Here is an 18,592-nt window from a genome sequence, read left to right on the forward strand (position 1 = left end):
GTAAGTGACACATAATGGATTACTATGTGATGCACCAATGTAAAAATTCTCAAAAAAGGTGCAATTATCCTTAAAAAGCTGAATTTCACTCAATCAACATTGAAACTGACTATTTTTAATCCTTATGTGGAGGAGAAGACGGAAGAATCAGGTTTGTTTTAATTCCCCCCCTCACATTTCTTCAGTTATTTCCTGGTTTTCAGGTCTAGTTAAATGACAAATCCCAGGTGCCTTCAGGAGGAGAGGAGGGGAGTTCTCAGCTAAGCAAATCCTCCTGCCTGAGCTAAGGGCAGATTGCTTCCAGGAAGTAAATGCTACATGAAATTATCTGCCCTTACTCAAGGTGGCCATATGCAGAAATGCTAGGAGGGCATTTTTCAAAGTGATTTCTCAACAAAATAAAGCATGGAGACCTGGATGGGGGAGATTCCTTTGAATATTAAAGGTGAATCAAATTGTGTTATTGGTTGGTGTTGTTCAGCTGCAGTGTAATTCCGCTTTAAATAACTTGATTACAAGACCACAGAACCTTTTCAAGCTTGGAGGAAAAAAAAAATTATATATATCCACAATGCATCATTTTTGCAAACTTTTTATTAGAAAAACCAGGTACATTATAAAAAAAGTTCTCTGTAAAGCTTTGGTATAAAGCGATTCCCAATACTTATTAAAATACTTCACACAAAACTGGAAAGCAGAATACAGGGTTAAAAGAACGATTGAGAGTTTTGACAGTAATATTAAGCCGCACGTCATGTCCTTTGTTTATAAACCTGTAATCTAAGACTCTTGTCAGCCATTCGAAAAACCATCAAATCCTTTGTGCCACTATAATTGAGGGCTTGGCTGCCTACCAGTTGTAACCCCCAAATCCTCAATCTTTCAAGAACATTCCCTCCTGAGCCTTGGTAATCCCAGTGGAATCAGTTTTCAGTATAAAAATAAAAAAATAAGAAGAAGGAGTCTTTATAAATAACAGAAATTCCAGTGGATTACGTTTGGAGAAGATGGGCCTCAGAGTTAACTACTAAGAGGTTTAGATGCATCTTCAGAACATCCCAGAGACATTTGAGGAACCTTTACAAAGTTACTTATCACAAATTTCTGATGAAATAGATTTCTTCACCGTGCTGGGCTGGTTTGTTTGCTTTACGTATTGACAAAGTTAAGTGGTTCATCAGAAAAGGAGTTACTCAGATTTAACTAGAAAAAGCTTTAGGTGCATCTTCATAAAATTGTGAAGAGATGTATTTGAGGAACCGTTTAAGTTACTATGACATAAGTTTTGACAAAATAGATCTTTCTTTACTCGGTCTGGTTGATACGCTTGGTTTGTTTCATGTTCTGGGGGAAGTTAGGTGGCCCTACATAAAAGTTCTTAAAAAAGGAGAAGACTTCGATTAGTTGAACCTTTAGGACGATTCAAGAGCCTTACACAGTACAGCTCGTGTATCAAGTCTTAAAACACAACAGGCATTTGAGCCAAGCCAACTGTTCCCATAAATCAATTTTCCCAGATAAAAAAAAAAAAGGACCATTGTTTAGTAGCTGGGGGGTGACATTTGAGGAAAATTTTGGAAGACATCCTTCACTGTATTGAGACAGCCAACATGGAAGCAATTGATCTAGCAGTATTATCCTCAATGAGGTAGGCAGGTCTACACTAGATGTTGCACAGGAGTTACATCAGAAGATTTCTACACGAAGAGGTCTACACCGAGCTCTCTGCTAGAAGAATGATCAAGTCCTTTTCAGTTTGCACGAGCCAGTCATAATAATTTCTACAAACCATGTAGCCAGCAACTTTCTGCTTGTAAAAGTTTGAAACCACTGGCGAAGATGGAGCAGGGTGGTCATTTTGCTCAAGAAGATCACCAAGGTTTGTGCTGATTGCCATGGAATTATTTCTGGATTTTTCCAGACTTTTGAGAAGATCGTTAGATTTAGGATTAAGGGAATTCTGCCAGTTGATTACCGAAGCAAACCAACCTCTGAAGGACAGGAAGGCAGACAGGCTCAAGGACAGACGCTTCCAAGGGGACGAAGGGAGTGCCATCCTATCCAGGACAGGTAGATTGTCTATCGTTGACGTAGGAGGAGGTTTGGCGTTGTCCGAGAATGGAGAACCTTGTTGGCTAAGCTGTTAGAAGAGAAAGAAAGAAACATTAGAGTTACCATGCCAGGCCAAAATATTTTAGGATTTAGGTCACCGTGAGAAAATTCTACAAGTTGTAGGAGGATGGCTAATGAACAGTTTAAAAATATCCAGGACACAGCTTAGATAAGATCTAAATCTGTCACAATGGAAGTTTTGTCCTTGACCAAGCCTGAAAGGCAAATGAAGACGCATCCTCCCTCAGCGGAGGCATATCAAGCGGTTTTAATGCATCAGTATTTTTTGCCCCCCAAACCTCCTAAGCAACAACACAGGGTCTTCCAACTTTCTAAAGGGACAGTTTACTGTTCTTCAAACTTTAAAAGTCCTGGTGTCAGTGGGAGGAACAGTGACCCATCATTCAGGTCAGTGGGAAGGCCATCTTTAATATTGACTGGACCCTGGGCAAACAATTTGAGCCCCCTCTTCCATGCAATTTCGCTCTCCACATGCATTGAGACATACAATAGCAGCTAGACTCAAAATCAGCTTAGTGAATCAGATCTGGCAGTGATTTGCTGCCAGAGGTTACAGCATATCATTACCACTGACTGGCTGCTAGAGGTTATAGCATACATTATGGCTCACTGATTATTTTCTAGAGGTTACAGCACACAACCTCTGCTTGTCGATTGGTTGCTAGGGATTACTGTACCTCAAATACTGCTCACCTGATTTCTAGAGGTTACTGGACATCTATACCACCTCACTAATTGGTGGTTCGAAGTTACTGCACATTACTGCTCACCATTTCCTAGAGGCTCCTGCATATCCTTACAGCTCAATGATTGGTTGCAAGAGGTTAGTGTACAGCATTGCTGCTCACCAATTGGCTGCTAAAGATTACAGCACAATCTCATTGCCTGTGCCTGCACACCATTGCCTGGGGAGGTGAGGTCACCCATCAATAGACAGAAAACTCCTAGGATTAGTGGCAATGCTGAGGGGGGAGGGGGGGGGTGGGGGGGTAGGGGGATTAGTTAGGAAGCAGTACACTGTGGCAAATTCTGAATTTTGTAGCGAAAAGCCAGAAATCTTTGGCAAGTATATAGTGGGGGATTTTTAATTCAACAGCCAATAAATGGGTATTTCTACACTGGCCACTAATGTAAGGGGGGGGGGGGGAGATTTACACTCACCACCAAATTTAAAAAGAGGCTTCTATGTGGACCAACAATGTAAGGGAGGATTTGAAACCTACCACAAATGCAAGTTTGTTTTTTTTTGTTTTTTTTTTTTTTTTACAGATTACCAGTATAAAGAAGAGTTTCCAGTCTAACTACCAATGTAATGGGGATTTACACTGACCACTAATGTAATAGCATTCATCGTAAACAATATAAAGGTGGATTTACACCGACCACCAATGTAAGGGTGGACTTTCACACTGGCCACTAGTGTGAATGAAAAGGATTGTACACCAAGCCCCAATTTAATGAGAAGATTTACACTGACCACCAATGTAAAAGACATTTAGCCTGCATTCACATTTGTGTGTCAGGAATACATGCAAAATTGCTTTCCTGACACCACAGACATGCGCTGCCCTTTAGCAGATACACAGCAGTGCCACTAATTGTTAATGACACCCTCATGCATCGGCTGAGGTGTGTATTCACATGCACCAAAATTCTGGGCGCTGTAGCACCATGTTATTTTTAAGAAGTGTTCCACCTCCAATTTGCCTATCCCCCCCCCAGCATGTGATTAGCAAAAAACAAAAAAAAAAAAAAAAAAGAACCAACAACTTACATAATCCTGCACCAGGGTCTTTGCTTCCGATTTTGCCAGCGACACCTGAAACAGCGATTGCCGCTCTGCCTCCTTTCCGTCTGATTCCTTCGGCAGAGCTAGGAGTCCTGCCAGGGCATCCACTGCTAAAAAACGAACAAGATGACCGCCATTAGATTAAATGAACTTCACCATGTTCTCCTACAGCAACATGTTAAAGTGGACTGGTTAGTAGATTTAAAAGTCTGCATGAATGCATTCCTGACATGTCACATTATACAGTAACAGGATCATTTCTCAAAAACTCCACAAAAAAAAAAAAAAATAAATAAAATAAAAAAAACACACCAAACACGATATCATCCGTCTACTGCAGTCAGGAGGAAGCATTTACTCCATCTCCCACCCCCCAGTGATCAGACTGCATACCTCCCAACTTTTTGGGATGGGAACACGGGAGACATTCCAAATCAGGGACAGTCCCTCAAAAATCAGAGACCGTTAGGAGCTATAAGAGTGTCATCAGATTCGGCAACCCGTCAGAAGTGACGTTCCGCTGCCGCCATCTTTCTACACCCCGCACTTCTCTATAGTAAGGATGCACAGAGAAGGGAGAAGCAGACATCTTGTTACACCCACCGGAGTTTTGCAATTTATCACTCTTTGTCAACAGTAAAATGGAGGTTATATATCATTAAATACAGTACTTAGAACTCAAATACAAAATTCAAAAATTCCAAATGCATCCCCTGCAGCAATATACCTCCCCCAGCAACAATAGACCCCCCCCCCACCTCCCCTGCAACAAAATATCAGTCCAGTAACAATAGACCCCTGGCAGCAAGAACAGATGTCCCAGCAGCCAGGAGCAATATACCCCCTTCCCCAACAGTAGATCCCTTCCAGCAACAATAGATCCACAGGGGTCAGCATCAGTAGACTCCCTCCAGCACCTCTTGCCACTACTTACAGTACATGTGCTGAGGTGCCGTAACTGGGTTCGCCTGCATTCCCACAAAAAAGCCATTGCTATAAGACTGTATATTGTAGCAGGTAAAAGGTTGCACAGCAGGGACTGATCTGCGTTAGATATTTGTGAACACAGCCAAGACCTCCACAAGCATCAGGAACATTTATACAGGATTGTCTCATCTCCAGGCCGGCATCTCAGTCCAGGGAGTGTATGGTGACTATAGAATGCAGCCACTGACTGCCGCCTGACCGGCACTTACCCCAACTTGGTGGTCAGGCAGCGGGCAATGGCGGCAAGCGGTGGGATGGGTAGTGATGGCAATGGCTCCCGTTTCCTCCATGCGTCTCTTTGCTTCTGCCCAATGGGATCGCCTTTGCCTTCAGCCAATCAGGTGACCGGTATTAAACCCGTGCCCCCTGATTGGCAGAGAGGCAGTTCAGTGTTGCAAATTAAGGTTTGCTTTTCTAACAAACCTGGGTGGACTGCATGCGCAATGCTCTGCACTCCAAGTCCACCCCCTTTTTTTTTTTTTTTAAAGCCCATTAGAGCCTATAGCTCTAATCAGGTGCTTCAAAAAACCCCTGCCGCTGACATTCAGGCACCCAGCGTCCTTAAGGGGTGGCAGCGGTGGCCATGAATCTATCTATTTATCATATAGGGAAATGGCGCCTGTGCACCCTTAATGGACGGGCCACCCCTGATGGTGACCCTAAACAAAGATGGTGCTGTCCTTCCAGGGAGAAGAGCAGATGAAGGGATAGTCAAAAGGACTGTACTGCGATCTCAGAGGTGATTAATATGAAGTGCTGTAATGATACAGGGGGATCTCCCTGCCCTCCTGTGGGGGTCTCTGCCCAACTGTGTGCTCCAGCTCTCCCCGTTTAATACGATTACAGAAAATAACGGGCACAGCAGGTGTACAGATCAAGGAACTCAGCACATGGATGGCAAGAACCTTTCATAATGGGTACAGCAGCTGTGCAGATCTAGGAACTCAGCACAGGGATGGTGGAAACGCCTCATAATGGGAACAGCAGGTGTACAGACTCAGAAACTTGGCTCAGGGATGGCAGGAACCCCTCATAAATGGGCACAACAGGTGTGCAGACCCAGGAACCCTTCATAATGGGCACAACAGGTGTGCAGACCCAGAAATTTAGCTCAAGAATGGCAGGAACCCCTCACAATGGGCACAACAGGTGTACAGACCCAGGAACCCCTCATAATGGGCACAACAGGTGTACAGACCCAGGAACCCCTCATAATGGGCACAACAGGTGTACAGACCCAGGAACCCCTCACAATGGGCACAACAGGTGTACAGACCCAGGAACCCCTCACAATGGGCACAACAGGTGTACAGACCCAGGAACCCCTCACAATGGGCACAACAGGTGTACAGACCCAGGAACCCCTCATAATGGGCACAACAGGTGTACAGACCCAGGAACCCCTCATAATGGGCACAACAGGTGTACAGACCCAGGAACCCCTCATAACGAGCATAGTAAACATACAGACCTGGGAAATCCACAGATCTCACCAATAGAATAACTCTCCAGCATTTACCAAACACTGAAATATCAGTTTCCGGTGGACGGTCCCTTCATAACCATCACATAGTAATGATACATTAAAAAAATAAAATAAAAATTAAATAAATGTATGCAAGCCTTTAAAAATACCCGATTTGTCCCCTTCATGCTTTGAGTTGCCGGATGAGGAAGTAGGACCGCCATAATTTGGCTCCTAGAGATGACAGATTCCATAATTGAAGGAAGACATGAGAAGAGGATCATACAATGGATAGATTGTTACAGAGTAACCACCTCCTCAATTATCTTCTCATAAATTCCTGCGATGTTATGTCTCTGCCTACATGCCGAATGCCATCAGCACCTCACCCCCCAACCTTTCCAGCATGCCCGACTTGGGACAATATACCATTGTCATCGCTGTCCCAACTATTCCAGAACTATTTAACACAGGGGTTGACAAATTTGCTTGGAATCTAGGAGCCAGCTTAAAAAGTTAGGAGCCAGGTCCGTGACGACGATCCGGACCTGTCCCTGGCCTGACATGGAGACGAGTGAGGGGAAGATAGCAGCGCCGTCGCCGCCCCCCCCCCCCCCCCCGTCTCCAAGTCATTGCCCATAGCTCTTAGAGGGATATTTTATTTATTTTTTTCAAATGACAATTTTTTTTTCAATTGCATTTTAGTGTAAATATGAGATGTGAGGTCTCTCTGACCCCAGATCTCATATTTAAGAGGACCTGTCATGCTTTTTCTATTACAAGGGATTTTTACATTCCTTGTTATAAGAATAAAAGTGACACAACATTTTTTTTAAAAGAACAGTGGAAAAAAAAAAAAGTTAAAATAAAGCAGAAAAAAATAATAATTTTTAAACGCGCCCTGTCCTGCCCGCATATAAAATCGGTGTTCGAACCACACATAGGAGGTAGCGCCGTGATCGGTAGAGCGAGAGCAATAATTCTACCCCAGACCTCCTCTGTAACTCAAAACGTGCAACCTGTAGAATTTTTTTTAAACGTCGCCTATGGAGATTTTAAAGGGTAAAAGTTTGTCGCCATTCCATGAGCGGGTGCAATTTTGAAGCGTGACACGTTGGGTATCAATTTACTCGGCGTAACATTATCTTTCACAATATAAAAAATAATTGGGCTAACTTTACTGTTGTCTTATTTTTTTATTAACTAAATTATTTTTCCCAACAAAAGTGCGCTTGTAAGTCCGCTGCACAAATACGGTGTGACAGACAGTATTGCAACAACCACCATTTTATTCTCTAGGGTGTTAGAATAAAAAATATATATAATGTTTAGGGGGTTCTAAATAAAGGGAAGAAGAGGCAGGTAATATAATACAGGCAGAGGAATCTTCATTAACATTGCTGGTTTGTCATACCAACGGCGACCACAAGAGGGCGCTAGATTCCATAAGGAATCATAGGACCGCAGAAGGCCTCAAAGCCGCGGCCTAAATTTTCGGCCGCCGGCGGAACGGCCCGACGCGATCACGCTAGGGGGGTCCACAGACACAGGATACCCCCAGCTGTGCTGCCCCAGGCGCGAGGTCGCTATTTCTAGTCGCCAATGCGACCTGGCGACCGGGTTTTGTCGAGCCCTGATTTAACACAATATGCATCAGTGCAATATGTATATCAAAAAACACAAGGTTAAATGTTAGTCACCCGATGAGGCAAACACACAAAACACACAAAACACACAAAACACACAAAACACACAAAACACACAAAACACACAAAACACACATATACGAAAATGCATAGGAGAACAGCTCAGCATGATGAAATCTGAATGCCTATGCGCACGCATTTCCTGTGCATTTTTGTGGTGTGAATAAGCCCCAATACACACTTTTCCTTTTAGAGGAAACTTCTTGTCCTCACCCTCCAGAGCTCTGTGCTGGCATAGATCTGGCCACACCCCTCTGCACAAGCATCCTCCCATGGGAGAGGGGGGCGTGTCTGATCAGAGGAGGGGCTTGTCCCCCGACAGGTCTGCTGGACTACAGAGTGTAACCAAGCAGTTTGGAGAGGGGGTGTGTCCTGAACAGGATTGCGATAGAGTGCACAGGTCAGTATGAAGAGGGGGTGTGTCTAATAAGGGGAGGGGCATGCCTGGCCAGGTCTGCAAGATTACAGAGTGCACTGGTTAGTGTGGAGAAGGGGGGAGTGTCTAACTAGGTCTGTTGGACTACAGAGTGCACTGATCAGTGTGGAGAGGGGCGTGGCCTGATCAGATTTTTTTTTTTTTATCATGATTAATATAGCGCTGACAGTTTATGCAGCGCTTTACAACATTGGGGGAGACAGAACAATTTCAATACAGGGGGAATCAGAGAGCCCTGCTTGTAAGAGCTTACAATCTAGGAGGGAGGGTCAGGTTATACAAAAGGGTAATAGCTGTGGGGGATGAGCTAATGGAGAAAATGCAGTTAGATGGAGGCTAAATAGGCTTCTCTGAAGAGGAAGGATTTCAGGGATCACCTAAAAGTGGATACATTTGGAGACAGTCTGACAGATTGGAGTAGGGAATTCCAGAGAATGGGCGAGGCTCAGGAGAAGTCCCGGAGGTGGATATGGGAGGAGGTGATGAGGAAGCTAGAGAGCAGGAGGTCTTGGGAGGAACGAAGAGGACGAATAGGTTGGCATTTAGAGACTAGGCTAGTGATGTAGTTGGGGACAGAGTTGTGGATGGCTTTGTACACTGGCCAGACTCTGGTGCTGACTGGACTTCACAGTCCTCTTTAGACACCCAGCACAGCTGCTACAGCAGGAAGTTGGGATCAGGGCTACGAACGTGGAGACTATTTGCACATCGTCAGTCTGTCCCACTCTAGATCTGGGACTTGCATTTGGCTTTAAGGCTTCGTAGTCACAGGAATGAAGGCTGAATCACATCCAGCTCCTGTATCTTCTGATGCGCTTTCCAGTCATCATTCCAACACTTTGGCATGGAAGGAGCTTTTGGGTACAAGTAAACAGGCACTACCGGAATACTTCAGGTCTTGTTATTTTTGGCATGCTAAAGAGCAATTCCTCTTAGTGCCCACGTATCTTTCCACCGAATACTGGATTTCAGACACTTTAAAGGAATGCTTTCTACTCACTCTTCTTAAGGAGTGGAGAAGGTGATAACACAACCGTTTACTCTTGACAGTCACTACTGAAAATTAAACAGGGATTTATAGTTCATTTTATACATTTTTGTTTGCGATCAGAAAAAAAACCCCCCACACTAAAATTACAATTAAAAAACATATTATACATTACATATTCCAGCCAGCAGATGGAGCATTAGGCACTTTTTACATTTTCCTTTGCATTATTTGCTCCTTTGTTGTAAAAGCCTTTCTAGTAATAATAGCTTCAAAGCATAAAAAGGCAAAATGTTTTTTTCTTTTAGGTTTTAGACAGAGGGATTAGATACCCTTTAAAGTTTTTTTTATCTCAAATCACACTGCAAATTGCACAATGCATGCCCAGGCGCCATTCATTTTCAATGGCACCTAAAAACGCAGTGCGGTTTTAACACAATTATCACACCACAATCGCAGCGAACCACAACATGTGAAGCTTGTCACCCAAAAAATGAGGAGCTCCTCACACTGCGGTTTAGAGCAGGAGGCGTGGCAAAACCATGCCGCCTTGGTACCATTGAAAATGAATGGAACCCAAACATGCATTGTGATTGCAGTGAAATTGGAGATCGGACAGAAACGCTACGAGATCCCAAAAAGTGTGAACTCTTCACCCCTTTGCACCGGCGCCTCCCGGCCCATGAAGAGGTTTCAAATGCTAGGAGGCAGGGCAGTGTTTACGATCATGTGACTGCAGTGTTTGGCTGTCACATGATTGGAAAGCAGTCTGTTACCCGCCAGTAAATGTGCCGAGAGCGCAAGCTCTCCTGGCACAGCGGTGTCTGCACATTGATACACAAATATTTGAGCTGCTTAGCGCCCATCCGCCAAGAGGCTGTATATTTGCATACTGTCGATGCCTAGGTGTTTAAAAGTGATTGAACCCATTTTTTTTTTTTGAATACCAAAATAAGTTGATATATTCTATGCAATGGTTTTGCACAGAGCAGCTCCAATCCTCCTCTTCTGGGGTCCCCCACTGGCAGTCTTGGCTCCTCACCCTCCCCCAAGTTCCCAATAGCAAGCAGTGTGTGGGCTCGCTTCCAAGCCAACTCTGTGTCCATTGATACAAAGCATGGCTCAGCCCCCCCCCCCCTCCCTCCTCACTGGGGAGGTGATTTGGGGAGGGAGCAGGTACCCAGCTTTGACAGACACCCAGCTCACACTTCCTCTCCTGACGCCGAGTGGAAATTCACCTCCCCCCTTCCTGCAATCTTATGAGACATGTCACAAGTCCTAGAAGATTGGCTGGCCACTCACAAACGCAGCTCACGCATGCTGCCCGGTGTTGTGTCGAATACTGTCCCCCGGATAGTACTTGCGCAGTACGGAAGACAAGGAGACGCTGAAAGTCTCTGAAGATGAGTCCAGGTTCCAGCCAAGTGGACATACGGTAGCACTTAGTAACGGGGCCCCTCGTGGCCTCTCTTCGCTCTGCAATTTTTTTTTTTATTCTAACTCTATGTCCACTTGGATGGTGGGGCTTGAACCTGGACTCAGCGTGCAGGCGCCGTTCATCTTCAGAGTCCAGGTTCAAGCCCCACCATCCAAGTGGACATAGAGTTAGAATAAAAAAAAAAAATTGCAGAGCGAAGCAAGGCCACGAGGGGCCCCGTTACTAAGTGCTACCGTATGTCCACTTGGCTGGAACCTGGACTCAGTGCGCTGGCACCGTTCATCTTCGGAGACTTTCGGAGTCCCCTTGTCCTCCGTACTGCGCAAGCGCTGTGCCTGCTCAGTATGGGGCAGACAGTTTTTGGCATAACACCGGCTGTGAAGCCACAGCCTGGTGCCCACAGTTACAATGCCATGGAAAGGAGTGAGGATTCGGGCTTCTACCCTCGCTGGACCGTGGGACAGGTGAATGTTTATTAAAAAGTCAGCTACACTTTGTAGCTGCTGACTTTTAAATGGGTGGAATTCCGCTTTAATTAGTTTATTTCCTAGGATTCACAGCACTATCTAGTGGAAATAAAGCAGTATTTTTTTCAGATTGAGGCATGTCAGGAAAACTTGTTTTTTTTTTTTTTTTTTATTATTAACACATGCACACAAACATCAGTTTAAAATATAAACTGACCACGGCCATTCTAGTTTACCTTTAAACACTATTGTTTCAAATTCAAAAATGATCAATTCAAAATTATAGAAAAAAACAAACAAAAAATAAATAAAAAATAAATTAGGACTTTTCCGAAATTCTATATTTTGCCCTAGGGGAACAATTATGGCGTTGCGCGTCTGACCGCACACTTGTGGAAGCCGGTAATTTAGAGAACAGCAGCCTATGACATAATTCCCCCCCCTGGATTATAAGCGAAGGTCTGCGGTTTGTCCTGGAAAAACGTTTATAGTCTTGGTGCCCCCTGATTTCTTTTTTTGTCTGAATAATGCAGCTTTGTCTCTGGTCTGAACGGACTGGTTGCGGTCCAACTATTCCAGGAATTTATGGCAAATGTCAGAGTGTACCGCTCATGATGCCAGGCTGTGTCTATGGAGCGGAACATTAATATAGATGGGAGATCTGGGTTACTCAATAGCGGTCATCGCTCAACAAGAAGGCTGCAGAGTGTAGGACCATGCATGCGTGGTATGCACACACACACATACTTTCTATACACAGCAATGAGCATAATGACCTAATCATTGACAGGTGCCGCTTAAAGCCCATTCCCATGTGCAGCACAGATTAACCATTTCATGACCACGGTGGATTTTGTGCCCTTTGGACCAGAGGGATTGGCACACAGGCAAGGCCAACATCCTTTGTAGTGTGTTAAGGTGCATTGTCACACATCAGCAGCATGTGGTGATGTGCGATATATGGATTCAAAATGAATGGACTGACAATACACCACAGTGTCAAAAATTGGACATGACCTTATTCTAATAAACGCAAAACATACAGCAATTTAATATCATGCATGGCAACGTTCCACAATGCCATTGTGCACCAGGCTGCCAGTGCAACCAAGCATGCCATCACCAGATTCTAATAGATCAAGACCTGCCATAATCCTTATAGTAACGTACTATGGTGCTTTGTATTCTACAATACAGGTGTGTTGGGTGCCATTCAAACTGAATAGCACGTTACGCTCATTAATGCACGTTGTGGTAGCACGTGCATAACGATGATCACTCGGATGTTTTTTTTGCAGAGTCATACATACCGTACCTACATTTTATTTTAGGGGGCTTTGGTGAAATATCAGGACTGATGTCGAATTTTCAGAGACAGAGAAAGGGACTAAGGACAGATTCATCAGTTTCTCTGCAGCCTCAGAAATAGCTCCGTATAGAGCTTCCCAGTCATTCATAAATTGAAACACAGTATACACAGTTTACTATGCCCCAGCTATGAAAAAAATAAAAAAAAAGGGGGGGGGGGGGGGGACAGTGGAAGACAAGGAAGGGGCCAGTAAATGACACATTTACTGGCTCCTTCCCCGCTCTCCATCCTGACAGATGCCTCATGGAAGCTGGCAGGAGGTTGTGGGGGAAACCTGACAGAACTGAGGAGGGATGGGGGGGGGGGGGGGCAGGGAAGCACACAGGAGCCCAGGGCAGCAGGACAGCAATAGATTGGCAGTGGGAGCGGCATGTGGAGGAACTAATGTCCTCCATTTCCCTCCTGCAGCTGCTGAATGCTGCAGGAGGGGAGGAGGAGAAGCGGGCTTTCAGCGGCAACATGGACGGATTGTTTCTACGGATTGTTATAAGTAACACTAATCTACATATGGTCGCTATATTTTGTTTACAATTTTTCGCACAATCAGTTGTTCGTATAAGTTAAGCGCGGCTTAGTATTTTTCAATTTTGATTGTTTCTTTTACATGCTGCAGCCCTCCGATCCAGACACACAGGGGCCCCCTGGAGCATAGGGCTGGGTCACAATGGCAGCCCCTTTACGTACGTCCATGGTTCCCCTGCTGGAAAAAAGCATTCGATCAGCGCTTGCAGCCAAAGGCTGCAGAGCTGATCTGTGTATTCTGAAAGGGGGGGGGGGGGGGGATTCCAGAATATCTCATCCACATTGCTTGTGTAGATTCAGGGATCTGCCAGTCTGTTACATGAAAAGAAAGGTGCCTGTATACCCAGCTTTAATCACAGGCATGCAAGAAGTATGGAGATCAGGACAGAATACCAACTTGGTGCTTGTTCTGGATCAGTCTCTTAAAACAGCGAAGCCAAAAGACAACCAGGCAGTTAGTATTGTCAGAAGGTCTGCAGTAGCCCCATTATTCTGCTCAGCAGACTGTCAGAGCTCTGGAGATACCAGGTACTTCCGAGTATTGGGGGGGGGGGGGGCGCACGCAAGCTCTTTCCTTCCCTTGACGCAATGCTCTAATCTGTACAGCCAAAGGGCAGACCCAAACCCCGCCATTCTTCATGATAGGTACATGTATAGCGCCATCAATTAACGCAGCACTTTACATTCACATCAGTCCCCGCCCTCAAGGAGCTTACACTCTAAGGCCCCTAACATGCATATATACACATACTCGGGCCAATTTAGCCAGGAGCCCAATAACTGAGCAGCATGTCTGGAGTGTGGGAGGAAACCAGAGTAGAACCTATCACTTTCAAAAAGGTCCCATATTCACTACAAAAGTGGAAAAATCTGGGAAGGGCCAGTATTCTTCACAATCCATGTGAAGCTTTACATTTCTATTTAAGGCCCTGCATCACCTGGTGCTCATGGAGGGGGGCCATGCCATTATTACTGGTTATTTTTTTATTTATTCCCCCCCCCCCTTACAAAAAAAATGCCTTTAAAATGAAACCCCATTACCTGCAGGGCACAGAGCGTGACCCCATCAATCCGTCATAAAGACATGTGACCACTTGTAGAATGTATATAAAATAAATCCAGGACAAGGGGGTGGGCAAGAGGGGAGGCTGCCCTGGGCACTGTGGTATTATGAGAGGTGAGGGTGGCACCGCAAGGAGATTTTGGGAGAGCGGTGCTAGAAGGTTGTGATGGGCGGGGGGGAGGGGGGATTTGTGCTAGTAGGGATTATTGGGAGTATTTGTGCTAGGAATAGAAGTTGGGGGGGGGGGGGTGATGGCAAGGGGTACGAATTGTTTTAGAAGGAAAAAAATGGGGGGGGGGTTGTGGTGGAGGAGAGAGGATGTATACTGGGAGGGGAAATTTGCCGCTCCCCTAAGAAAATGTACCACTGGCCGCCACTGGATTTCACATGTCAAAAATGGGCCCAATGTGAAGGTGGGCTAAAAGCAGATTGGTTATTAGTTTTAGTAAATCTCTAATGTCTTTTTAGAAAAAAAAAATTAAACGCTTTAAGGAGGCCCATAGAAGACACCGGTAAGGTGTTGACAACAGGTATCAACAAGCCCCAGTCAATGACTGCTATCCATCCCATCAGAACACATGTTACACACACACACACACACACGTCTAATGTTAAAAGAAAGCCTCCACAAACACCAAAAATCCCAAGACAAAAAACACAACAAAAAAACAGCTCTACTCACACAGATAAAATAGACCCTTATGTATATTCTTGTGTGTGGAAAACAGATTTCAGGACAGACCTGAAATGAAGCACTTCTGTATTCAGGTCTATAATAACAATCTTCCTTTAAGATAAAGATCTTGAATTGAATTCCAAGTTGGGTCAGCAGCTGTGGAACCACAAGTCTCAGCAAGACCTTGTTTTATCAGAATCTTGCTAAGGTCCTGCTGAGACTTGTGGTTCAATACCAGCTGCCAAGCCATCCTTTTCGCTTCATCGGAACCTTGCTGAGGTCCTGCTGAGACTTGTGGTTCCACAGCAACTGACAAGCCACCCCTTACTGTATCGTAGCCTTGCTAGGGTTCTTCTTCGGCTTGTGGTTCTGGAGCAGCTGACAAGCCACCTCCTTGTTTTATTAGAATCTTGCTAAGGAGGTGGCTTGTCAGCTGCTCCAGAACCACAAGCCTAAGAAGAACCCTAGCAAGGTTACGATACAGTAAGGGGTGGCTTGTCAGTTGCTGTGGAACCACAAGTCTCAGCAGGACCTCAGCAAGGTTCCAATGAAGCAAAAGGATGGCTTGGCAGCTGGTATTGAACCACAAGTCTCAGCAGGACCTCCGCAAGGTTCTGATGAAGCAAAAGGATGGCTTGGCAGCTGGTCAGGAATCGCAAGTCTCAGCAGGACTTTAGCAAGGCTGCGATAAAGCAAAAGGGGTGCTGTGGAACCACAAGTCCCAGCAGGACCTCAGCAAGGTTTGGATGAGACCAGCAGTGGCTTGTCAGCTACTGTGGAACCACAAGTCTCAGCAGGACCTTAGCAATGTTCTGATGAAGCAAGGGAGGTGGATTGTCAGCTGCTCTAGTACCACAAGTCTAAGCAGAACCCCATCAGTTATTATACAGCAAGGGGGTGGCTTGTCAGTTGGTGTGGAACCACACATCTCAGCAAGCTTTGTGATAAAGCAAGAGGTGCTGTGGAACCACAAGTCTCGAGGGAACCTTGACACGGTTCTGATGAAGCAAAGGATGGCTTGTCAGCTGGTGTGTAACAAGCTCAGCAGGACCTTGGTAAGAATCTGTGGAAGCAAGGGAGGCTGGTCAGCTGCTGTGGAACCACAAGTCTCAGCATAACCATAGCAAGGTTGGATAAAGCAGGTGGTGACTTGTCAGTTCGTGTGGAATCACAAGTTTCAGCAGGACCTTAGCAAGAGAGGTGGCTTATCAGCTGCTGTGAAACCACAAGTCCCAGCAGGACCCTAGAAGGTTCAAATGAAGCTAGGGGTGGCTTGTCAGCTGCTGTGGAACCACAAGACTCAGGAGGACCCTAGCAAAGTTGTGCTGAAGCAAGGGGTGCTGTGGAACCACAAGTCTCGGCAGGACCTTAGCAAGGTTCTAACGAAGGAAGGGGAGGCTTGCGAGCTGCTGTGGAACCACAAGTCTAAGCAGGACAGTAGCAAAGGTTCTGGTGAAGGAAGGAGATGGCTTGTCAGCTGCTGTAGAACCACAAGTCTCAGCAGGACAGTAGCAATGTTCTGATGAAGGAAGGGGGAGGCTTATCAGCTGCTGTGAAGCCACAAGTCCCAGCAGGACCCTAGAAGGTTCCAATGAAGCTAGGGGTGGCTTGTTAGCTGCTGTGGAACTACAAGTCTCAGGAGGACCCTAGCAAAGTTGCGCTGAAGCAAGGGGTGCTGTGGAACAACAAGTCTCAGCAGGACCTTAGCAAGGTTCTAATGAAGGAAAGGGGAGGCTTGTCAGCTGCTGTGGAACCACAAGTCTCAGCAGGACAGTAGCAATGTTCTGATGAAGAAAGAGGTGGAACCTCAAGTACCAAGAGGAACAGGGCCCTCAGCAAGGTTCAAGTGCAACAACAGGTGGCTCGTCAGCTACTGTGGAACCACAACTCCCAGCCTGACCCTGAGCAACGTTCCATCACCTGTTGGAGAACCACAACCCTCAGCAGACCACTCATCATCAAAGCCTGTGGATCTCCAGCAGCCATGGAACCAGAAGTCAAAGCATGGCTTGTCCAGGACCATGAGACTTGTGGTTCTGCAACAGCTGGTGAGGCTTCCTTGAATATTGGATTAGCTCTAGCATTCTAGGGAGATTCTGTGTCTTGTAGTTCCACAACAGCTGAAGAAGTTCAATGTCTCTAAAAACGAGTCTAACTGGTAAGATGACCCCCAGCAGCTGCCTGAGCTGAGCTCCAGGATTACATAACAAGGCAGATAGAGTTACATTGTATCAGCTTTAGTAGAGAGAAGTTTTTATATCAACTTTAGAGAAAGTTCCTACCTGTTATGACCTCCATCTCCTCTCCACACTGCCCAGAGCCTGTTGTGAGTGTGCAGAGCTCCTCTCCTCCCTTATCCCTGTCCTTCCTCCTCCCCCCCAATCCTTGTCCTTCCTCCTCCTCCTCCTCCTCCTCCTCCTCCTCCCTGCTGGCCCACACACACCAATTCCCTTCTCTGATGTCAGGATCCCACCTCCTCCCAGTGTCACTCCGCACGCTTCCCCACAAATCCCATGGCGCTATGCCAAGACTGGGCGCGCAGGCGATTCGCCCCAAGAGCTGACAATCTGCAGGGATTCTGAAATTATATAAAAAATAAAAATAAATGTTTATACGTTTCAAAGTTGTATTCAGGCAGTTGTGTCTCTGCTCTTCCCTGAAATTTTACTACCGGAGAGAAAATACGAAGGGAGTGGGGCTCACGGTTGACCATTCTTCTGAAAATGCTGGTTGCCTGGCTGTCATGCTGATCTTGTGATTTTGAAATAAAATTGAAGACAAAACTTTTTTTTTTTTTGTTGATAAAGTTGGATTAGAACCCCCCGCCATTTTATTTTATTTTTTAATTTTTTTAAATAAGCCCATTAGTACCCTCGTTCAGCAGATCCCCCGCTCGGTAGTACCCCCAGCTGTGCATGGTAGCCAATCAGATTCTTACTTCATCTTGCTTAATCAAGCTTTGACAATAAAACCTGGAAGCTGATTGGTTACCATGCCCTGCTGCACCAGATTTTACACTCTCCGATGCACCCCGGTGTGAAGACACGCCGTGCTGTCTCCAACAAAATGCATACCCGCTGCATCGCACATGCGTTATGTTGTGACCAGCGTTTATCCGGTGCGTAAAACTGTCACCTAGTGTGCACAAACTCTTATAAATGAACACTGGTCCAACTAGAAAAACAAAACAAAACATTTTATTGTCTTTTTATTTGTAGATAAAAATAAAATAAAAAAGTAAATAAATGAAAACAAATAAAGTAAATGTAAAATAAATACATAAATATAAATAAAATAAGAGAAAATAAATGAATATAATTCTTGTTAAAAATAAATAAACAAATGAATATAAATAAAATAAATGTAAAGAAAATGCGGAAATTATTTCTATGTCTTCTTAGCCTCTTCTGTGGCTTCCTTATGTTTATTTGGGTTCATTCTTTTATTCATCTTTATTGGATAGTATATTAGAAACAGACAGGAGCAGATGGAATGTAACGAGTTCTTATCATGTTTTATTTCTTGTCTAGGTGTGCAGAAATGGAATGGAATA

At 45.1% G+C, this 18,592-nt stretch overlaps 1 protein-coding gene across 2 annotated transcripts; it reads right to left on the bottom strand.

The window, feature by feature from the left end:
* Positions 1-576: 576 nt before the first annotated feature.
* On the bottom strand, positions 577-17,412 carry LOC143923514 (cardiotrophin-2-like). Of its 2 annotated transcripts, none has more exons than XM_077447232.1 (3): positions 17,322-17,412; positions 3,908-4,032; positions 577-2,140 (listed from the first exon to the last, which is right to left on the bottom strand). In XM_077447232.1, exons 1-3 carry the CDS (start codon positions 17,335-17,337, stop codon positions 1,712-1,714), a joined length of 570 nt encoding a protein of 189 aa, XP_077303358.1. In that variant the 5' UTR covers positions 17,338-17,412; the 3' UTR covers positions 577-1,711. The 2 variants fall into 2 exon arrangements, with proteins under 2 accessions (XP_077303358.1, XP_077303359.1); XM_077447233.1 differs by having other exon boundaries at positions 3,908-4,029; positions 17,322-17,403.
* Positions 17,413-18,592: the final 1,180 nt, after the last annotated feature.

Source organism: Lithobates pipiens, unplaced genomic scaffold (assembly GCF_037356315.1).
Source record: "Lithobates pipiens isolate NorthernLeopardFrog02 unplaced genomic scaffold, aLitPip1_a1.2 Scaffold_22, whole genome shotgun sequence".
Taxonomy (NCBI): Eukaryota; Metazoa; Chordata; class Amphibia; order Anura; family Ranidae; genus Lithobates; species Lithobates pipiens.

Bases quoted from the DNA above. Each gene is read 5' to 3' on its own strand.
- LOC143923514 (XM_077447232.1), bottom strand. The intron at 2,141-3,907 runs GTAAGTTGTTGG...CTCTTCTAACAG, and splicing joins AGACCCTGGTGCAGGATTAT to CTTAGCCAACAAGGTTCTCC.